Source organism: Pelobates fuscus, chromosome 10, assembly GCF_036172605.1.
Source record: "Pelobates fuscus isolate aPelFus1 chromosome 10, aPelFus1.pri, whole genome shotgun sequence".
NCBI classification, from domain to species: domain Eukaryota; kingdom Metazoa; phylum Chordata; class Amphibia; order Anura; family Pelobatidae; genus Pelobates; species Pelobates fuscus.
The window spans coordinates 1,845,830-1,869,476 of NC_086326.1; the positions used below are offsets into that span (position 1 = coordinate 1,845,830).

Here is a 23,647-nt window from a genome sequence, read left to right on the forward strand (position 1 = left end):
GGAAAGTTTAGGCCGAATGGAAGAAAAAAATAGCAGAACGTGAGATTTATTTGTTAATCAGCAAATTGTGACTTCGTAAATAACCATGTATGTAATATCCCCACAAGGTGTGTCTTTATAATATCTTAGCAGGAACCTACAGATCTGACAATAAGAAATGTTATTTCAGGACTATAGGTTCCCTTCTGTCCACCGCCCGTTGCTGTGTAAATATTACTCGTTTTCAGCGCTAGGACCCCTCCGCTGCAGCCTCTCGCTTCACCTGCAATCCCATTCATCTCACTGAGAAGCATTGGATTGGACAGGGCAATGTAAATAAGACCCAGCTCCCCTTGGGCAAGTGCCTCTAGGATCAAATGACAGGACATGGCACCCAGACCACTTTATGGAGTGATCCTGGGGTTCCTTCATGCAGCACCCTCAGCCTGTTACTGCAAACCGCCCAACCTGTTACAGTATCTCTCATTTACACACAGAGTTCTCAAATCATTTTGTTTGTTTGTTTTATAGTGCTAGTTTTCCCTAATGTATAAAATGGACATATTAAAACACAGTGAAATAAATTGCAGGATCCTTATGTTATCCCAAAACGCACACAAATGAATGAATTCAGTTTTGTTGACCACTGATGTTATACCGTGTTACCGATTTTTGCCAGAGAGACCAGCAAGGCATTATGTACTGCGTTACCGGCCAGTCCAGCAGTGAAATGGTTAAAGCCTACGTATATAACTCCCGGCACAGTGGATTCCCCATGTTCTTCCAGTGCCTCTCACAGTGTTGCACAGTGAATACAAATGGTAGAAAATGTAAACACAGAAAAGCCCATTTACAAAAAATGTGTTGTTTTTTTTGATATTTGTTTAAAAAAAATCTATATAGTTCTAACGTACAGGTGAGACCAGGGGGCGAGATGCTCTGCAGCTTCCTCTCTATACTTGCGTATGATGCTGTGATAATCTTTTACATGCAGGTGGAAACGTTCTACTGCAAAGTCTTGTGGGGTAGGAGACGGTTTTTGTTTTTGTGGGATTTTCCCCATATTTCACGTCAGTCATAAAAAGGGGGCACGTGCTCCCCTCACCCGAGCACAGACCTGAGCGAACATTTTATGCCATCCGTTGTGAGGCTTCACTGTGAGAAGAGAATAGAACTTCCCCCCTTCAATCCCATCTAACACATACACAGACTTCTCCTGGTGAAAGCTGGGATCTCAGGCCTCTCTCTCTCTCTCTCTCTCTCTCCCTCTCTGTTGCTGTCGCTAGCGAAGGAGGACAGGCAGACCACACTGTATATTCCTCACTGGTACCCAGACGTCACTAACTGCTCCCGGTAGAGTTGGAACTGATGTGATTACTGATCATGTGATGGTTTAGAGAGGAATTGGAGCCCGGGGAGCTGTTGGAATTATTTTGGTGCTGAAAAAACAAACAAATAAATAAAAGTTATACAATACAAAATAGTTATCAATATATAATTACACTGTGCATCATATGGAGCAGAGGATAACTATACTAAAATAGGATAATGTACTTTATCTCTACTGTGACAAACTGTGTATTACCATAAAAATAAAATATACACACACTGTATACCTACTGCACTTACTGTACCTCCCTCTACTGTAATGTAACCTGTAACGTGCTGAGTACACCTGTTAGTGCTATGTAAATAAAATATACATACACTGTATACCTACTGCACTTACTGTACCTCCCTCTACTGTAATGTAACCTGTAAAGTGCTGAGTACACCTGTTAGCGCTATATAAATATAATATACATACACTGTATACCTACTGCACTTACTGTACCTCCCTCTACTGTAATGTAACCTGTAACGTGCTGAGTACACCTGTTAGCGCTATATAAATAAAATATACATACAGTGTATACCTACTGCACTTACTGTACCTCCCTCTACTGTAATGTAACCTGTAACGTGCTGAGTACACCTGTTAGCGCTATATAAATATAATATACATACAGTGTATACCTACTGCACTTACTGTACCTACCTCTACTGTAATGTAACCTGTAAAGTGCTGAGTACACCTGTTAGCGCTATATAAATAAAATATACATACAGTGTATACCTACTGCACTTACTGTACCTACCTCTACTGTAATGTAACCTGTAAAGTGCTGAGTACACCTGTTAGCGCTATATAAATAAAATATACATACACTGTATACCTACTGCACTTACTGTACCTCCCTCTACTGTAATGTAACCTGTAACGTGCTGAGTACACCTGTTAGCGCTATATAAATATAATATACATACAGTGTATACCTACTGCACTTACTGTACCTACCTCTACTGTAATGTAACCTGTAAAGTGCTGAGTACACCTGTTAGCGCTATATAAATAAAATATACATACACTGTATACCTACTGCACTTACTGTACCTCCCTCTACTGTAATGTAACCTGTAAAGTGCTGAGTACACCTGTTAGCGCTATATAAATATAATATACATACACTGTATACCTACTGCACTTACTGTACCTCCCTCTACTGTAATGTAACCTGTAACGTGCTGAGTACACCTGTTAGCGCTATATAAATATAATATACATACAGTGTATACCTACTGCACTTACTGTACCTCCCTCTACTGTAATGTAACCTGTAACGTGCTGAGTACACCTGTTAGCGCTATATAAATATAATATACATACACTGTATACCTACTGCACTTACTGTACCTCCCTCTACTGTAATGTAACCTGTAAAGTACTGAGTACACCTGTTAGCGCTATATAAATATAATAAACATACACTGTATACCTACTGCACTTACTGTACCTCCCTCTACTGTAATGTAACCTGTAACGTGCTGAGTACACCTGTTAGCGCTATATAAATAAAATATACATACACTGTATACCTACTGCACTTACTGTACCTCCCTCTACTGTAATGTAACCTGTAACGTGCTGAGTACACCTGTTAGCGCTATATAAATATAATATACATACAGTGTATACCTACTGCACTTACTGTACCTCCCTCTACTGTAATGTAACCTGTAACGTGCTGAGTACACCTGTTAGCGCTATATAAATATAATATACATACACTGTATACCTACTGCACTTACTGTACCTCCCTCTACTGTAATGTAACCTGTAAAGTACTGAGTACACCTGTTAGCGCTATATAAATATAATAAACATACACTGTATACCTACTGCACTTACTGTACCTCCCTCTACTGTAATGTAACCTGTAAAGTGCTGAGTACACCTGTTAGCGCTATATAAATATAATATACATACAGTGTATACCTACTGCACTTACTGTACCTCCCTCTACTGTAATGTAACCTGTAACGTGCTGAGTACACCTGTTAGCGCTATATAAATAAAATATACATACACTGTATACCTACTGCACTTACTGTACCTCCCTCTACTGTAATGTAACCTGTAACGTGCTGAGTACACCTGTTAGCGCTATATAAATATAATATACATACAGTGTATACCTACTGCACTTACTGTACCTCCCTCTACTGTAATGTAACCTGTAACGTGCTGAGTACACCTGTTAGCGCTATATAAATATAATATACATACACTGTATACCTACTGCACTTACTGTACCTCCCTCTACTGTAATGTAACCTGTAACGTGCTGAGTACACCTGTTAGCGCTATATAAATATAATATACATACACTGTATACCTACTGCACTTACTGTACCTCCCTCTACTGTAATGTAACCTGTAAAGTACTGAGTACACCTGTTAGCGCTATATAAATATAATAAACATACACTGTATACCTACTGCACTTACTGTACCTCCCTCTACTGTAATGTAACCTGTAAAGTGCTGAGTACACCTGTTAGCGCTATATAAATATAATATACATACAGTGTATACCTACTGCACTTACTGTACCTCCCTCTACTGTAATGTAACCTGTAAAGCGCTGAGTACACCTGTTAGCGCTATATAAATATAATATACATACAGTGTATACCTACTGCACTTACTGTACCTCCCTCTACTGTAATGTAACCTGTAAAGTGCTGAGTACACCTGTTAGCGCTATATAAATAAAATATACATACACTGTATACCTACTGCACTTACTGTACCTCCCTCTACTGTAATGTAACCTGTAAAGTACTGAGTACACCTGTTAGCGCTATATAAATACAATATACATACACTGTATACCTACTGCACTTACTGTACCTTCCTCTACTGTAATGTAACCTGTAAAGTGCTGAGTACACCTGTTAGCGCTATATAAATACAATATACATACACTGTATACCTACTGCACTTACTGTACCTCCCTCTACTGTAATGTAACCTGTAAAGTGCTGAGTACACCTGTTAGCGCAATATAAATAAAATATACACACACTGTATACCTACTGCACTTACTGTACCTCCCTCTACTGTAATGTAACCTGTAAAGTGCTGAGTACACCTGTTAGCGCAATATAAATAAAATATACACACACTGTATACCTACTGTACTTACTGTACCTCCCTCTACTGTAATGTAACCTGTAAAGTGCTGAGTACACCTGTTAGCGCTATATAAATACAATATACATACACTGTATACCTACTGCACTTACTGTACCTCCCTCTACTGTAATGTAACCTGTAAAGTGCTGAGTACACCTGTTAGCGCAATATAAATAAAATATACACACACTGTATACCTACTGCACTTACTGTACCTCCCTCTACTGTAATGTAACCTGTAAAGTGCTGAGTACACCTGTTAGCGCTATATAAATATAATATACATACACTGTATACCAGGGGAGGGCTGGCAGCCTTAGGCCTGGGGGGCAAAACCAGTCAAGTGGCCCATTGCGCCACCAAATCAGTTCACCATCCATGCCCACCTTTTTCTGGTTTTATAACGGATATTGATGTAATGCTAATCAGTAGCTCTTTGCCATACCCGCTCCTTCACGGCTCTGACTTTCAATGTTGTCAGAGCACAGGCTGAGAATCTCTGAGCCTGTGCTCTGACTCAGTAACTGAGCGCCGGAACCACGAGGGAGAGGATATGATCTGACTGCACCTACTGCTGGTGCGCACCAGTGGACCACCAGCGAATCGTTTAAATTAAATATGCTGGTGTACCCAACTTGTGAGCTGTGTTGGCCGCCGGGCGCCTCTGTGGTCATGGCACCCTGCGTGACCGCACAGCTTGCCCACCCCAACAGCTGGCCCTGCTGACACACACTGATGTTACTACTTAGACATCCCTCAATATTAATACAGAGATGAGAGTAAACACAAATAAACTGTGGAAACTAGAGCTGATCCCCCCCAAATTTATAAAGGTTTGCTTAGAGGATTTATTCAAGATTAAATCATGCCTCCTCCTCTCTCCCCCATGCGCTGCTCTGTAGGCTGGGAGGAAATGAAGAGTAATCACAGTCTCCCAGCACAACGCCACCTGTGGCTGCATGGGGAACAGCTGTTTAATGTAATGCTTGCAGGACGGCCAGCTGCCGCAGAACCTCTTTGTTTCCGTCTCTGCAAAGGGCTCCAGGCACTGCTTGTTGTGAGTGTGAGCCACTGTAAATTAGGGGCAGAGGGCACTTGCACTGCGGTCAAGACGGGTCTGGGCAGGAGAAGAGTGCAGTGCAATCAGTGCACTCCCCTCCTGTGGGTCACCAGTAGACTGGTGCACCTGCCCAGGATCAGAGCCGGTGCAAGGATTTTTGCCGCCCTAGACAAAATATAAATTTGCCGCCCCCCCCCCCATGTGACATCACAATGCCCCACCCGTATGATCTGCCATATGAACTAACGCCAGTGCTGCACACAGTGTGTGTTTACATTAAAAAGCCTGCAGGGACCAGCTATAGACACCAGAACCACTTCATTAAGCTATAGTGTCCCTTTAATGTGAGGTAAATTATAGATTAGTGTCACTAATAATATACTAGATTGCCTACTTACAATTAGATGAGGATGATGATGGGCTGCAGTTTGGCTCCACTGGTCTGGTGTAGAACAGGACCTCTGGAGGCTGTTTGCAACTGTGGTCACAAAATTCAACGTTCTGGGAGAATTGGAAGCAGCTCCATTTTTTGGGGGCCTCTTACACATCTCAAGGTCTGGGCTCCAGTGCCTGACGGTGAGTATGCCCATAAGGCCCACTCATAAGTCCACTTGTATGTTCCACCCACCCATGAGCTCGCTCACAGGGAGTGGAGTGTGTAGGGGATGTGTTATGTGTTATCTAATATGTGTGCTTATGGTATGTAGTGTATAGGGATACCAGTTTGTGCAGGTGATGCAGTGTGTTTGTGTGTAGTGGAAGCAGTGTGTATTTGTGTATAAGGGATGTATTATGTGTTTCTGGTTGTGTGTGAGGGATGCATTGTGTGAATCTGTGTTTGTATGCATAAGGGATGCAAGGTGTGTGTCTGTATGTGTGTGCATTGAGTGTAAGAGATGCATTGTGTTTCTGTGTGTATGTAAGAAAAACAGTGTGTGTGTTTGCATGTGTGTGTAAGGGTTTGCATTGTATGTTTCTGTGTATGTGTGCAAATGATGCATTGTCTTTGTGTGTAAGGGTTGCATTGTGTGTGTGTGTAATGGATGCATTGTGTGTTTCTCTGTGTGTAAGGGAAGCATGTTCTGTTTCTGTGTATGTATAGGGATGCATTGTGTGTTTCTGTGTATGTATAGGGATGCATTGTGTTTCTGTGTATGTATAGGGATGCATTGTGTGTGTGTGTGTGTGTGTGTGTGTGTGCGCGTAGTGTTAAAGAGCTCCCTGTCTTGCCCCCTGTCCTATAGAGCTGTCCCTTCTGTCCCTTAGAGCTCTCCTCTGCCCCTTAGTGGTCTCTCCTCTCCCCCACCCTCCCCTAGCGGTCTCTTCTCACACTCACCCACCCTCCCTGTGCTCTTCTCATCCCCCCTCCACCCTCCCTGTGTTCTTCTCACTCCTCCCTCTGTGTGTTCTCACCCCCCGTGTTCTTCTTACCCCCCTCCTCCCTGTGTTCTTCTTACTCCCCCCCTTGTTCTTCTTACCCCTTCTTCTTATTACTCCCCCTTCTTCTTACCCTCCTCCTTCTTCTTACCCCCCCTTCTTCTTCTTACCCCCTTCTTCTTCTTACCCCCCTTCTTCTTCTTACCCCTTCTTCTTTTTACTCCCCCCTCTTCTTCTTACTCCCCCCCTTGTTCTTCTTACCCCTTCTTCTTATTACTCCCCCTTCTTCTTACCCTCCTTCTTCTTCTTACCCCTTCCTTCTTCTTCTTCTTACCCATTCCTTCTTCTTCTTACCCCTTCCTTCTTCTTCTTACCCCCCCTTCTTCTTCTTACCCCCCTTCTTCTTCTTACCCCCTTCTTCTTCTTACTCCCCCCTCTTCTTCTTACTCCCCCTTCTTCTTCTTACCTCCCTCTTCTTCTTACTCCCCTTCTTCTTCTTACCCCCCTCTTCTTCTTACCCCCTTCTTCTAATTACTCCCCACTCTTGTTCTTACTCCCCCCTTCTTCTTCTTACCCCCCTCTTTTTCTTATCTCCCCTTCTTCTTACTCCCCCCTCTTATTATCCCCCTCCCCTCTTCTTACTCCCCCTCCCCTCTTCTTACTCCCCCCTCCCCTCTTCTTACCCCCCCCTCTTCTTACCCCCCTTCTTCTTACTCTCCCCCTCCCCTTTTCTTACTCTCCCCCCCTCCCCTCTTTATACTCTCCCCCCTCCCCTCTTTTTACTCTCCCCTCCTCCCCTCTTTTTACTCTCCCCCCCCTCTTTTTACTCTTCCCCCCTCCCCTCTTCTTACTCTCCCCCCTTCCCTCTTTTTACTCTCCCCCCTCCCCTCTTTATACTCTCCCCCCTCCCCTCTTTATACTCTCCCCCTCCCCTCTTTTTATTCTCCCCCCTCCCCTCTTCTTACTCTCCCCCCTTCCCTCTTCTTACTCTCCCCCTCCCCTTTTCTTACTCTCCCCCCTCCCCTCTTTTTACTCTCCCCCCCTCCCCTCTTTTTACTCTCCCCCCTTCCCTCTTTTTACTCTCCCCCCCTCCCCTCTTTATACTCTCCCCCCTCCCCTCTTTTTACTCTCCCCCCTCCCCTCTTTTTACTCTTCCCCCCTCCCCTCTTCTTACTCTCCCCCCCTTCTTCTTACCCCCCCCTTCCCTCTTTTTACTCTCCCCCCTCCCCTCTTTATACTCTCCCCCCTCCCCTCTTTATACTCTCCCCCCCTCCCCTCTTTATACTCTCCCCCTCCCCTCTTTTTACTCTCCCCCCTCCCCTCTTTATACTCTCCCCCCTCCCCTCTTTTTACTCTCCCCCCTCCCCTCTTTTTACTCTCCCCCCTCCCCTCTTTTTACTCTCCCCCCTCCCCTCTTCTTACTCTTCCCCCCTCCCCTCTTCTTACTCTCCCCCCCTCCCCTCTTCTTACTCTCCCCCCCCCCTTCTTCTTACCCCCTCCCCTGTAGGTGGCCGAGCTGCACTCCGGTCCGCGGTCCCGGCCGGAGTGACAGGAAGGTGCTCAGTGTGCACCTTCCTGTCAGTCCGGCCGGGTACAGGAAACAGAAACTCCTGTTCCGCGCGGAACAGGGGTTTCTGTTTCCTGTACCCGGCCGGACTGACAGGAAGTGCACACTCAGTGCACTTTCCTATCACTCCGGCCGGGACCGCGGACCGGAGACCAGCTCGGCCACCTACAGGGGAGGGGAGGGAGGGGAGAATCTGTTCTGCAGCCGCCTGAGCGCTCTTTACAGAGCGCTCGGCGGCTGCAGCATTTAAAGGGCCGGCCCGCCGCGGCCGGTCCTAAAAGAATGTCGGGCGGCCTGGGGGGCAATTGCCTCCCTGCCCCCCGGCCCAGCCCGCCCCTGCTGTATACCTACTGCACTTACTGTACCTCCCTCTATTGTAATGTAACCTGTAAAGTGCTGAGTACACCTGTTAGCGCTATATAAATATAATATACATACACTGTATACCTACTGCACTTACTGCACCTCCCTCTATTGTAATGTAACCTGTAAAGTGCTGAGTGCACCTGTTAGCGCTATATAAATATAATATACATACACTGTATACCTACTGCACTTACTGCACCTCCCTCTACTGTAATGTAACCTGTAACGTGCTGAGTACACCTGTTAGCGCTATATAAATACAATATACATACACTGTATACCTACTGCACTTACTGTACCTCCCTCTACTGTAATGTAACCTGTAAAGTGCTGAGTACACCTGTTAGCGCTATATATATATAATATACATACACTGTATACCTACTGCACTTACTGTACCTCCCTCTATTGTAATGTAACCTGTAAAGTGCTGAGTACACCTGTTAGCGCTATATAAATATAATATACATACACTGTATACCTACTGCACTTACTGTACCTCCCTCTATTGTAATGTAACCTGTAAAGTGCTGAGTGCACCTGTTAGCACTATATAAATATAATATACATACACTGTATACCTACTGCACTTACTGTACCTCCCTCTACTGTAATGTAACCTGTAAAGTGCTGAGTACACCTGTTAGCGCTATATAAATATAATATACATACACTGTATACCTACTGCACTTACTGTACCTCCCTCTATTGTAATGTAACCTGTAAAGTGCTGAGTGCACCTGTTAGTGCTATATAAATATAATATACATACACTGTATACCTACTGCACTTACTGTACCTCCCTCTACTGTAATGTAACCTGTAAAGTGCTGAGTACACCTGTTAGCGCTATATAAATATAATATACATACACTGTATACCTACTGCACTTACTGTACCTCCCTCTGCTGTAATGTAACCTGTAACGTGCTGAGTACACCTGTTAGCGCTATATAAATAAAATATACATACACTGTATACCTACTGCACTTACTGTACCTCCCTCTATTGTAATGTAACCTGTAAAGTGCTGAGTACACCTGTTAGCGCTATATAAATAAAATATACACACACTGTATACCTACTGCACTTACTGTACCTCCCTCTACTGTAATGTAACCTGTAAAGTGCTGAGTACACCTGTTAGCGCTATATAAATAAAATATACATACACTGTATACCTACTGCACTTACTGTACCTCCCTCTATTGTAATGTAACCTGTAAAGTGCTGAGTGCACCTGTTAGCACTATATAAATATAATATACATACACTGTATACCTACTGCACTTACTGTACCTCCCTCTACTGTAATGTAACCTGTAAAGTGCTGAGTACACCTGTTAGCGCTATATAAATATAATATACATACACTGTATACCTACTGCACTTACTGTACCTCCCTCTATTGTAATGTAACCTGTAAAGTGCTGAGTACACCTGTTAGCGCTATATAAATATAATATACATACACTGTATACCTACTGCACTTACTGTACCTCCCTCTATTGTAATGTAACCTGTAAAGTGCTGAGTGCACCTGTTAGCACTATATAAATATAATATACATACACTGTATACCTACTGCACTTACTGTACCTCCCTCTACTGTAATGTAACCTGTAAAGTGCTGAGTACACCTGTTAGCGCTATATAAATATAATATACATACACTGTATACCTACTGCACTTACTGTACCTCCCTCTATTGTAATGTAACCTGTAAAGTGCTGAGTGCACCTGTTAGTGCTATATAAATATAATATACATACACTGTATACCTACTGCACTTACTGTACCTCCCTCTACTGTAATGTAACCTGTAAAGTGCTGAGTACACCTGTTAGCGCTATATAAATATAATATACATACACTGTATACCTACTGCACTTACTGTACCTCCCTCTGCTGTAATGTAACCTGTAACGTGCTGAGTACACCTGTTAGCGCTATATAAATAAAATATACATACACTGTATACCTACTGCACTTACTGTACCTCCCTCTATTGTAATGTAACCTGTAAAGTGCTGAGTACACCTGTTAGCGCTATATAAATAAAATATACACACACTGTATACCTACTGCACTTACTGTACCTCCCTCTACTGTAATGTAACCTGTAAAGTGCTGAGTACACCTGTTAGCGCTATATAAATAAAATATACATACACTGTATACCTACTGCACTTACTGTACCTCCTTCTACTGTAATGTAACCTGTAAAGTGCTGAGTACACCTGTTAGCGCTATATAAATACAATATACATACACTGTATACCTACTGCACTTACTGTACCTCCCTCTACTGTAATGTAACCTGTAAAGTGCTGAGTACACCTGTTAGCGCAATATAAATAAAATATACATACACTGTATACCTACTGCACTTACTGTACCTCCCTCTGCTGTAATGTAACCTGTAAAGTGCTGAGTACACCTGTTAGCGCTATATAAATAAAATGTACATACACTGTATACCTACTGCACTTACTGTACCTCCCTCTACTGTAATGTAACCTGTAACGTGCTGAGTACACCTGTTAGCGCTATATAAATATAATATACATACACTGTATACCTACTGCACTTACTGTACCTCCCTCTACTGTAATGTAACCTGTAAAGTGCTGAGTACACCTGTTAGTGCTATATAAATATAATATACATACACTGTATACCTACTGCACTTACTGTACCTCCCTCTACTGTAATGTAACCTGTAAAGTGCTGAGTACACCTGTTAGCGCTATATAAATAAAATGTACATACACTGTATACCTACTGCACTTACTGTACCTCCCTCTACTGTAATGTAACCTGTAAAGTGCTGAGTACACCTGTTAGCGCTATATAAATAAAATGTACATACACTGTATACCTACTGCACTTACTGTACCTCCCTCTACTGTAATGTAACCTGTAAAGTGCTGAGTACACCTGTTAGCGCTATATAAATATAATATACATACACTGTATACCTACTGCACTTACTGTACCTCCCTCTACTGTAATGTAACCTGTATAGTGCTGAGTACACCTGTTAGCGCTATATAAATAAAATATACATACACTGTATACTTACTGCACTTACTGTACCTCCCTCTACTGTAATGTAACCTGTAACGTGCTGAATACACCTGTTAGCGCTATATAAATAAAATATACATACACTGTATACCTACTGCACTTACTGTACCTCCCTCTACTGTAATGTGACCCGTAAAGTGCTGAGTACACCTGTTAGTGCTATATAAATAAAATATACATACACTGTATACCTACTGCACTTACTGTACCTCCCTCTACTGAAATGTAACCTGTAAAGTGCTGAGTACACCTGTTAGTGCTATATAAATATAATATACATACACTGTATACCTACTGCACTTACTGTACCTCCCTCTACTGTAATGTAACCTGTAACGTGCTGAGTACACCTGTTAGCACTATATAAATAAAATATACATGCACTGTATACCTACTGCACTTACTGTACCTCCCTCTACTGTAATGTAACCTGTAAAGTGCTGAGTACACCTGTTAGTGCTATATAAATACAATATACATACGCTCTATACCTACTGCACTTACTGTGCCTCCCTCTGCTGTAATGTAACCTGTAAAGTGCTGAGTACACCTGTTAGCGCTATATAAATAAAATATACATACACTGTATACCTACTGCACTTACTGTACCTCCCTCTACTGTAATGTAACATGTAAAGCGCTGAGTACACCTGTTAGCACTATATAAATATAATATACATACACTGTATACCTACTGCCTCAAAGAAAACAAAAACACACAGGAGTGCAATACAGTACAAATAAAGTGAGTAGGCTCACATTTTCCAGAGCTAACTAAGAGCTCTGCTGTATTTTGCAGTATAATCCCGCCTAAGGATGTGTGTTGATATAGATGGTAGGAGCAGTGGCGTACTAAGGGGGGGGCGGAGGGGGCGGTCCGCCCCGGGTGCCACCAGGGTGGGGGGTGCCATGACCCTGGTCTGGGAGCTGGAGGGGGCTGTGTGAGCTGTGGTAGTTAGGGTGCCGTGCGGCCAGAACAGCTCTCACACGCTAAGAGCAGCTGAACTGGCCGCACGGAGGTAGAGGGGGCGGGGCTAAGCTAAATCGGGGGCGGGGCCAAAGCACAGGATCCGCCCCGGGTGCCAAATGCTCTAGGTACGCCCCTGGGTAGGAGTATTCCCAATTAGATTAACACCCAGCACTCAGAAGCAACCAAGCCCTGCAGAATCTTCTAAGCATCGTCCCCCTGGTTCCCCTCTCCTCTTCCTTGACCACTTTGCTGCCTGGCTACCCTTTTTCCTCTCTTCTAATATTCCATCCCTAATTCTCGGGGGGTCTTCATTATTCTCATTAACCCACCTTTGACCTCAGTAGCCTCCAAACTACTTTCAATTACTTCCTCCCTCGTGCTATCACAATGGGCTAATTCTCCCACCCATGTAGCTGGCAATACCCTCGACCTCATCTTCTCTTATGCATGTACAGTATCTAATATCTGCAACACTCCATTCCTCTCTCTGATCACCACCTCTTATCGTTTGCTAACTCACCCAACAACCTCAGCATAACCCCCCTCAACTCGGAAGGAACCTTAATTCTACTGACCTCAAGCAGCTGTCAGCTGATATTGATTCGCAACTCCTAGCCATCCCTTCCCTCTCCTGTCCATCACTGGCCATGTCCACATATAACACTACCCTCACCTCTGCCTTGAACGCTGCAGCCCCGCTGCAAACATGCCCCCAACCGTGGCATACTAAATCAACGCGCTACCTGCAAAGTTTCACCTGTTGTGCTGAACGATCCTGGACGAAGTCCCGCACCCAGTCAGACTTTCACCATTATAGATTCATATTGTGTTCATACAGTGCAGCCCTTGCCCTTGCCAAACAGTCCTACTTTTCCTCTCTCATTAGTTCATGCTCCCGCAATCCCAGGCGTCTCTTTGACACCTTTAATTTTCTTCTTCGCCCTGCTGTGGCCACCACTCAAACTAACCTTACTGCCGGTAGCTTTGCATGCTACTTTACCGACAAGATTGAACAGCTAAGGAAAGAATACTCCCCACCTTGCCGTTCTCTTTCTCAACCACACGTAGATCATGCCTTCCCTACCCTTCATACTTTCTCCCTGGCTACTGACCAAGAGGTGGCTGCGCTTCTCCTTTCCTCCCCACCACTTACCCGCTCGATCCTGTCCCATCTCACCTCATCAGATCTCTCTCCCCTTGTCTTGTGCCTTCCTTAACGCACATCTTCAACTGCTCTCTCTCTTCTGGCATTGTCACTGCTGACCTTAAACATGCCACTGTAGTACCTATCCGGAAAAAAAAACATCTCTTGACCCATCCTCCCCCTCTAACTATTGTCCTATACCTGCTGCCCCTATCCTTTAAGAAGTGCCTTAAAACCCATCTCTTTAGGAAAGCTTATGGCCTCCCAGAGTAACCTCTACCTTACAAACCTGTCTCTTGCTCTCTCCTCCAGCTCTGCTTCATTCCCACCTTATTTGATTATTTCCTGTCCTAATGTGTTTTATATCCCACCTCCTATAGACTGTAAGCTCGATTGAGCAGGGTTCTCTTCAACCTATCGTTCCTGTAAGTTTTCTTGTAATTGTCCTATTTATAGTTAAATCCCCCCTCTCATAATATTGTAAAGCGCTACGGAATATGTTGGTGCTATAAATGGCGATAATAATAATAATAGTATAATAAGCCTTAGAAGGTATAATCCCCACCTTGAGATGTTGAAGATAACCAGGAAGCAGGATGGAGGTAAGTAACTAGGTAAGTATAACTATTATTAAAAATCACCTCTATTATATTGTTAAAATAATATAATTTAAAAACAATGAATACACAAAAAGTCTAATACATAATAGGGACCCCACTTTATGTTTCTCCTCTCAGGGCTTCATCAGAAGTGTGGCAAGGTCCTCAATGATCTAAGTCTATATAGGTAAGTATAATTACTTGATTGCTTCATGGTGTGTTAAGCAATAACTATTTCCTGTGTCCAGGCTGGAATGCGCAAAGGTCCTGCCTGGTAGCCACTAATCTTCATTGTGGCTAGATGTGTTCCAATATGAAGCACATGCGTTATAGTAGTAACTCGGCGCTTTGTAATGACATCACCAGCCCATTGAAGTGTCTAGTAGATGGGAGGTGAAACTTTTCATTAACGCATGCGCATCAATTTGGTTTTATTGCACATTGTAATCTTTGGCGCAGTGTTTTCTTTGGTTTTTTTTTCTATACATTGTGCTAGCTGTTTTGTTAGCAAATGTATAGACTTGGAAAAAAAACTGTTTAAAATAGTTTTTATCTTCCAACTGTCTCTCAATTCCTTGCAGACACTGAATTAGATTAATTAGATTGTGCTGGGGGAGCAAAGGGCTGGATACAGATTCACTTCAATAAATATTAGACTTTAGCGTTGTTCCTTTATAAACATATATCTGACCGTGGACTGTAAGCAATCCTAAGCAGAAGGACTACATATTACTTACCTGACGTTTAAAAATTCGATGGAGCAGACTCTTTTTAGGTGGGTCTGGAGGATGACTCCTATTCAGGTCTGGAGATAGGGTTCCATTAGGGCCAAACTGGTTCAGTTCTTTGAAGCATTCTGTTTCAATCATCTGTGATAATAAAAAGTAACATGGTTACCATTGTAGGTAATATATGTTGCTGGGCTGTTGAGAAAGCATTGTCCAGACGTGAAACGTGTTCAGCTGACACGGTTTACTAATGGAGGCACTTAACTTTACTACCTGCTATGTTTTTATTTATTTTATGTAGTCTTTTGTAATAATAATAAGATATATTTGTCTTATTCCTTTATATCCAAGTATACATGGATCCGCTTGTGAGCAACATGTGAAGGGATGTGAAATTATCATTAATTCGTTTAGAAGGAACAGAGAGGATTGTGGGATATATAAGTTACAAGTCCACAAAGTATAAAGCTCCATTCATTATGTCCCATTATGGATATCATTTAATGGGACACTATAGGTAAAGTGTGACGGTCTGAGTAGCTATCACCGTCTTGCATTCCCTTATTCCATAAAATAATAACGCCAATAATCCAAAGGTTCCAATGTGGCTGGTGTCGCATAAAAACCCACACATGAGCCAAAGCTTAATGCTGGGACAAGACTGGTTTAATGGGAAAACAGGCATTCAATTTATACATCACATAACTCCTCCTCTGATCCAGTGAGATAATTGAGTTTTTAGAACATACTAAACTGAATTATCTTCTGGTCAGAAAAAGTTAAAATTTTAAAGATTTTCAGAAATACCCCAAAACTACATAAAAACCCCACAAAAGTTTATCTCTGTGGGAGCAACATATCCAAATTTCAGCCAAATCCGTTCCATTGTTCCCCAGAAGAGTGGAGAGTCATACGTAAACCGCAATAGGTAGAATGAAGATGGTTCGTGCAGAATGCTCCTTGCGTTCATCTGTTTCAAACTCCCGAACGCCGTTCGTCCAAAGTGCTGGGAAATAGAACGTAGCGAAGTTCCATATAGACCGGGGTTTGTGCGAGTGCGTTACTGAAAACAGTTCCAGGCACTCGACGACCAAATTCCGCTGACCGCGTTCGGGAGACAAGATGGCCGGCACCCATTGTTCTCACTACGTGTATTCGTATGCATGAAATGGTGGCCACGTAGGAGCAATCAATTAGTCTGCGGTTTTCGTATTGATACATAGTGTTCCGGTGATGGCAATTAGTCAAACGGTGAAGGGGTATTCCTTCACATAAAGTAATAGTAAATACAACATCATTTATTTAAAGTTACTGATAAAAAGATAAATACATCTGCAAAAATCTGCAAAATTGTAAGCAATCAAAGTAATAATTTTCAAGCTGTATGGTGATTTAATGTGAAAAACAAAGCAAAAAAGTAGAAGCTAAAGAGAGCACTCGTATTGGGGTTAACCCAATGACTAAAGAAGTAGTGAAAAAAGAGAGAAATTAGTGCCCTAAATGTAATTAAAATATAACTTTTAATAATGAGCTTAAAATCTGTAAAGCGTGTCCATAGTGGGAGTAATGGTATCTAAACAATGTAACACAGCTAGTTGCCGATCAGAGAGAGGATTGTAGAAAACTAGCCTGGTAAATACATATCGATATATACTCATTGGAAGGTCCTGTTCATAAGTTTTCAGAGACCTTTGCCTAATGATTGTAGCATGAAATTGTGACAGAAAATGTCTGTCTAAATATTTAGATCGGTATATAGTAATAAGTCAAAATAGCAATAGAGCCTCCGTGGATACAAAATGTTTCTTCGCTATTAATAAGAGGGGGAAAAAAAGGGTTTCCATCTAAGCTTGTAAAACATAATAACTGTCTAGTGATTTAACTAGATATATGATAATAGGAACATATGTCCCAGTGGCCCCGAAAGTAATAATTGATGATAGCGATAGATTAAACTCAGGATCCGAGACACTAAACAAATGGTTGCTGATCAAAGATACTAGTGAGATAAATATTACGTCTCAGATCGCCGAGGGCCCCACTCGACTCTATCTACCCATTGCTCAACTATAGGGGCCGTCGGCGACTTGAGACGAAATAGGACAAAATAACAGAAAAGGTCAATACTTTGTAGAGCCACCTTTTGCGGCAATCACAGCTGCAAGTCGATTTGGATAAGTCTCTATGAGCTTGCCACATCTTACCACTGGGATTTTTGCCCATTCCTCCTTGCAAAACTGCTCCAACTCCTTCAAGTTGGATGGTTTGCGCTTGTGAACAGCAATCTTTAAGTCTGACCACAGATTTTCTATTGGATTGAGGTCTGCGCTTTGACTAGGCCATTCCAACACATTTACATGTTTCCCCTTAAACCACTCAAGTGTTGCTTTAACAGTGTGTTTGGGGTCATTGTCCTGCTGGAAGGTGAACCTCCGTCCTAGACTCAAATCACGCACAGAGTGGTACAGGTTTTGCTCAAGAATATCCCTGTATTTAGCACCATCCATCTTTCCCTCAACTCTGACCAGTTTCCCAGTCTCGGCTGCTGAAAAACATCCCCACACCACCATGTTTCACAGTTGGGATGGTGTTCTTTGTGTGATGTAATGTGTTGGCTTTGCGCCAGACATAACATTTTCTTTGATGGACGAAAAGTACAATTTTAGTCTCATCAGACCTGTGCACCCTCCTCCATACATTTTGGGAGTCTCCCACATGCCTTTTCGCAAACTCAACGTGCCATTTTGTTTTTTGCTGAAAGTAATGGCTTTCTTCTGGCCACTCTGCCATAAAGCCCAACTCTATGGAGCGTACGGCTTATTGTCGTCCTATGAACAGATACTCCAGTCTCTGCTGTTGAACTCTGCAGCTCCTCCAGGGTTACCTTAGGTCTCTGTTCTGCCTCTCTGATTAATGCCCTCCTTGCCCGGTCCGTGAGTTTTGGTGGGTGGCCGTTTCTTGGCAGGTTTGCTGTTGTGCCATGTTCTTTCCATTTGGTTATAATAGATTTGATGGTGCTCCTGGGGATCATCAAAGATTTGGATATTTTTTTATAACCTAACTTGTACTTCTCAACAACATTGTCCCCTACTTGAGAAAAAAAAGTTACCTGTTGTAACGAAATCCCTGTTTTAACAAGCCTCAGAGGAACAGCATTTCGTTTAATCATGCGTATGTATGCCTATTTCGTGCAGTTTCAAAGAACCGAACAACTTACCGAACCACCCGACCTCCCACTGAGGTTGTGTGCCGCTCATTTACCACCCAGACCTTGCGGTTAACCGCAAGATAATTGATGAAAGGCATGGTGGTCCCCATTCGTTTGACGAACACGTGGCGGTCGCCATTTGAAAGTCATCGAACGCTCAGCGGTGGAAAGGCATCGATCCTCTGGAACTATTTTCGGACACTTATTCTGCCACACACCACTGACACGTACCGAGTCCTCGTTCATACGGTTAATAACTCCCGAACACGTTAATCACTTTGCCGTTCGGGACTTTCCTTTGATACAAGATAGACCGACCCCAGGTAGCTGCAATTATGGAACTCTTTTCGGATTGAATCTCCTGAACAACTGGTGAACTAAAACTTTACTCGAAGATATTGAGAACTGTGTTCGTGGGATCTGAGCGCTATTCACCTATATTATGCGCTCAGATCCAAGCTATTTGGGGGTATGTGGAACAGGGGGAATAAGTTCGGCTAAAAAAAGGTTATAGATTTTAATACAGTTTTGTTAAAATATAAAAAAGACATGTTTTTATCTACCTGGAGATAATTAGGTTCTCTTCAACCACTTAAGTTAATTATCTCCAGGATAGAGAGGAGGGGTTACTGGGGGTGTGTTTAATAATTCTACTGTACACTGATTGGTGCTGTATATTTTGTCACAGTCTTCCACAAGGTCCCATGTGGGAGTTCCCTTGCTGGGAGACCATCATAAAAGGGCTGAGTTTGGCCATCAATAAACAGATCGTTTTACCCCTTCATGAAGTCTCAACTCATGTTTGGGGGATTGGGAGCTGTAATCACTACTTTACTCTACTCAGCTTGGATTTCGGGAGACGCTACAAGGATCAGCGCTGCACGGATAGCAGGATCCTTTACACTGGTGGCAAGCGGCAGGATTTTCTCCCGAACGGATGTACCGAACCGGAACAAGTAGTGAATGGCGCATAGATACGAACGCTTGAAACGAACAACGCTGAAAGAACTGCTGGAAGCTCGAGGCATAGTGGCAAGTAATAAACCGAAAGCCACGCTAATAGCCGAACTACTGGAGAGCGATCAAACCAGCGAACAACAGATGGCGAATGCTGAGGAAACAGAGTTCCAAAGGGACGTGAGATGGAGACTCAGCCTGGTAGGGCCTAACCCTACACGATCGTGGTACAGATCTTGGCACAAGCCACGGAGGCACAGAATGCCCGGGAAGCCCGAGAAACCAGAGACAGATCACCCCCTGTGGATATATTGTCGTTATCTGGATCTACAATGGGGCGACAGCGCAAAATCAACTACGCAGCATTTAAAAGCTTCGTGGAAGGTGAGATGGATATTGATAATTATTTACAGGACTTTGAGAGACAATGTGTGCTAGAAGATTTAGAAAGAGCTAACTGGGCTGCGGTACTAAGCAGCAAATTATCAGGCAGAGCAGCAGAAGCATTGAGGGCCGTGCCAGATGGGGATATACAAAACTATGAAAAGATAAAAGAGATTTTGTTAGCCCGGTATGCTGTAACTCCTGAAGCCCACAGAATGAAATTTCGGGCCCTCAGGAGACAAGGCAAGGATTCATACACAGAGTGGGCATTTCGTATGCAACGCGCTGCCAGTAACTGGATGCAGGGGAGTCAGGCGACTACCTTAGAGGATGCTGTACAATTAATGCTACTGGAGCAGTTTTTTGACTACACTCCAGCGGAGGTTAGAGACTGGGTCAGAGACAGGAAGCCACAGACTTTGGAAGAGGCAGCAAGATTGGCGGACGAATTTCATGAGAGCAGACGGCTGGATGGAAATCAAGGGTTCACTGGTTCGCGCCCCTCACCTTGTCCTACAACTACCCCGTAGAGGGTAACGCCAACGGTGAGCAACACCACAACCACGGGATACCAAAAGACCGCTCCAATGTCTTATGGGTGCAAGCAAGTGGGACACATCAAACCCAATTGTCCACAACGTACTACAGATCGCTGGGGGCGAACACCAGCCCCGAATCAGCGGCACACTGTGTGCAAGAGGATTACAACCCCCCAGCTCAAGGGTCACCCAGTAACAATACCGAAAATTGGTCCACGTTACATGAAGTGAACCCCATACAAGCTGCTGGAGATAATCGGTCTCACCACAGGCAGTCCGCAAAGTTAAATGGCCAAGAAGCTAGAGGACTGAGAGACAGCGCGGCTACTATTACCCTAGTACAACCTCACCGGGTTACCCCTTCGCAACACACAGGACGCACCATTGCTGTAAGGGTACCTGGAGGGGCAATACATAAACTACTAACGGCTCGGGTACACATTGATTGGGGTACTGGGGCCAAGTCTGTGGAAGTGGGCATCATGCAGGATTTACCAGCAGAAGTATTATTGGGAAATGATCTGGGGTGGTTGACGTCCCAATTGGCAGCACCCAGCCCAGAAGGAGCATTACCTGTCACCACCCGGCAACAGTCCAGAGCTATGGAAGCCTCCCCCTCATCCGACGACCAGGTAAGCAATAATTCCCCGACAGTTAACCCTGACCATACACTTTACTGGGGTACACCTCAAGACTTTGGGCAAGCCCAGCGGGAGGATCCCACACTAAGAGGGTATCGGAGGGAGGCAGACCAAACTCAGGGAGACGTAGATCAGGCAAGATTTACCTGGGAAAAGGGTTTACTATACCGGGTGACAGGGGGGACAGAGAAAGGGGCAGGCCAAGTAGCGAAAAGGCAATTAATAGTACCCCGTAAGTATCGGGCAGAATTATTACGGATCAGCCATGACATTCACCTAGCAGGCCACTTAGGAATAAAAAAGACTAGGGACCGGCTCACCCAGTCATTCTTCTGGCCAGGAGTCACTAGGGAGTTGCAGAATTACTGTCAAACCTGCGATGTATGCCAAAAGGTGGGAAAGAGAGGGGACCACCCCCGGGCAAAACTGCGCCCTCTACCCATAATCGAGGAACCGTTTTTCCGGGTGGCCGTCGATTTAGTCGGGCCACTCAGCAAACCCAGTCCATCTGGTAAGAAATACATTCTTACTGTGGTGGACTATGCTAGCCGCTATCCGGAAGCAATAGCTCTGTCAAACATACATGCAGAGACAGTGGCAGAGGCACTGGTTCAGGTGTTCACTAGGGTGGGATTCCCTAGGGAGATAGTGTCGGATCAGGGAACCCAATTTACAGCGGTGGTTACCCAACAACTCTGGCAGAGCTGTGGGGTAAAACCCATACTAAGTTCACCCTATCATCCCCGGACGAATGGCCTCTGTGAGCGTTTCAATGGCACACTTAAACAAATACTAATCACGTTTACAGAGACCTGTCGAAATTGGGAAAAGTTTCTTCCACATCTGCTCTTTGCGTATCGGGAAGTACCCCAGGAGTCTACCGGATTCTCCCCGTTTGAATTGCTATACGGGAGACGAGTCCAGGGACCCATGGACCTGGTACGAGAGCATTGGGAAGGAGATATGGGGGACACAGGTACCCCTGTAATAGCGTTTGTACTGGAGCTGAGGGACCGCCTGCAGGCTCTGACCGAAACGGTTCGGGAGAACATGCGGGCGGCCCAACAGCGACAGAAGCGCTGGTATGATAGGGGGGCTAAGGACCGTATATTGGAAATAGGACAAAAGGTCCTGGTACTAAAGCCCACTAAGACTGACAAGTTACAAGCCTCCTGGCAGGGTCCCTACACTGTGATAGACCGGATCAGTGATACCACTTACATTGTGACAGACTGTTCCGATGAAAGTATCCGATGATCCTTTCATGTGAATATGCTCAAACCATATCTAGAGAGACCAGAGGAAGTCTCCGCAGTATGCGCTCTGGCTTATGAGGATAGCGAGGGTATTCCTTTACCTGATCTGCTTCCTCAGGAACCTACAGGGGTAGAACAGGTCCAGTTAGGCCCCGAATTGAGCCCAGAGGAGCAAGAGCAGGCTTTCCAACTGTTAGAGGGATTTGGAGGCATGTTTTCTGTGGCCCCAGGCTATACAACCCTGGCAGTCCACAGAGTGGAGACCCCAGGCCAGTTACCCCTGCGGCAGCAGCCCTACCGAATGCCCGAAGCAGTACGGGAAAGCATGCTAAAAGAAATCCAGGATATGCTAGAGCTGGGAGTAATAGAGGCATCTCAAAGCCATGGGCTTCCCCGGTGGCCCTGGTTCCTAAAAAAGACGGTACCACACGGTTCTGTGTAGATTACCGCAAACTAAACGATAGGTCGGTCACAGACGCATACCCCATGCCCAGAGTGGATGAGTTACATGACCGCATGGCTGGGGGGAATTCTTTGACCACTATTGATTTGTGCAAAGGGTATTGGCAAATCCCCTTGGAGCCTGAGGCCATTCCAAAATCAGCATTTGTAGGCATGGCTGAGGTCCAGTATTTAGGACACCGAGTAGGGTCTGGGAAACAGAGGCCGGAACCAGCAAAAATTGAGGCCATCACACAGTGGCCCCAACCCAGGACTAAAACACAGGTTATGGCGTTCCTAGGCACAGCGGGTTATTATAGAAAATTTGTAGCTGAATATAGTGCCCTAGCCAAACCCCTGACTGACCTCACTAAAAAGTCACTACCCCGACAAGTAGCCTGGTCCCTTGAGTGCGAGGAGGCTTTCCAGAAACTCAAAGCTGCGTTAAGTGCATCTCCTGTGTTGGCGGCACCTGATCATACTAAAAGGTTTCTCGTTCACACAGATGCCTCAATGTTTGGACTGGGAGCAGTACTAAGCCAGGTTGGAGACGATGGCATGGACCACCCGGTGGCATATCTGAGCAGGAAACTATTACCATGCAAATTCAGCTATGCCACCGTTGAAAAAGAGTGTCTGGCATTAGTTTGGGCACTTAAGAAATTGCAACCGTACCTTTACGGACGTTCCTTTACAGTAATGACAGACCACAACTGGTAATTTGGCTTAACAGAGTGGCCGGAGATAACCCCAGACCACTCAGATTCAGCTTGGCACTACAGCCTTATAATTTCACGATGCAATATCGTCCCGGGAAGCAGA

The 23,647-nt window shown here is 44.2% G+C and overlaps 1 protein-coding gene across 3 annotated transcripts in view; it reads right to left on the reverse strand.

Annotated features, from left to right (window-relative positions):
- Positions 1-686: 686 nt before the first annotated feature.
- The window catches only part of GRK5 (G protein-coupled receptor kinase 5), a 165,517-nt gene continuing 142,556 nt past the window's right edge, over positions 687-23,647 (reverse strand). For all 3 annotated transcript variants that reach the window (XM_063434236.1, XM_063434237.1, XM_063434238.1), the window contains 2 exons: positions 15,409-15,540; positions 687-1,418 (listed from right to left, as the gene is read on the reverse strand). In XM_063434236.1, coding sequence (XP_063290306.1) covers positions 1,320-1,418; positions 15,409-15,540 — 231 coding nt within the window. In that variant the 3' untranslated portion in view covers positions 687-1,319. The remainder of the gene's footprint in view (positions 1,419-15,408; positions 15,541-23,647) is intronic.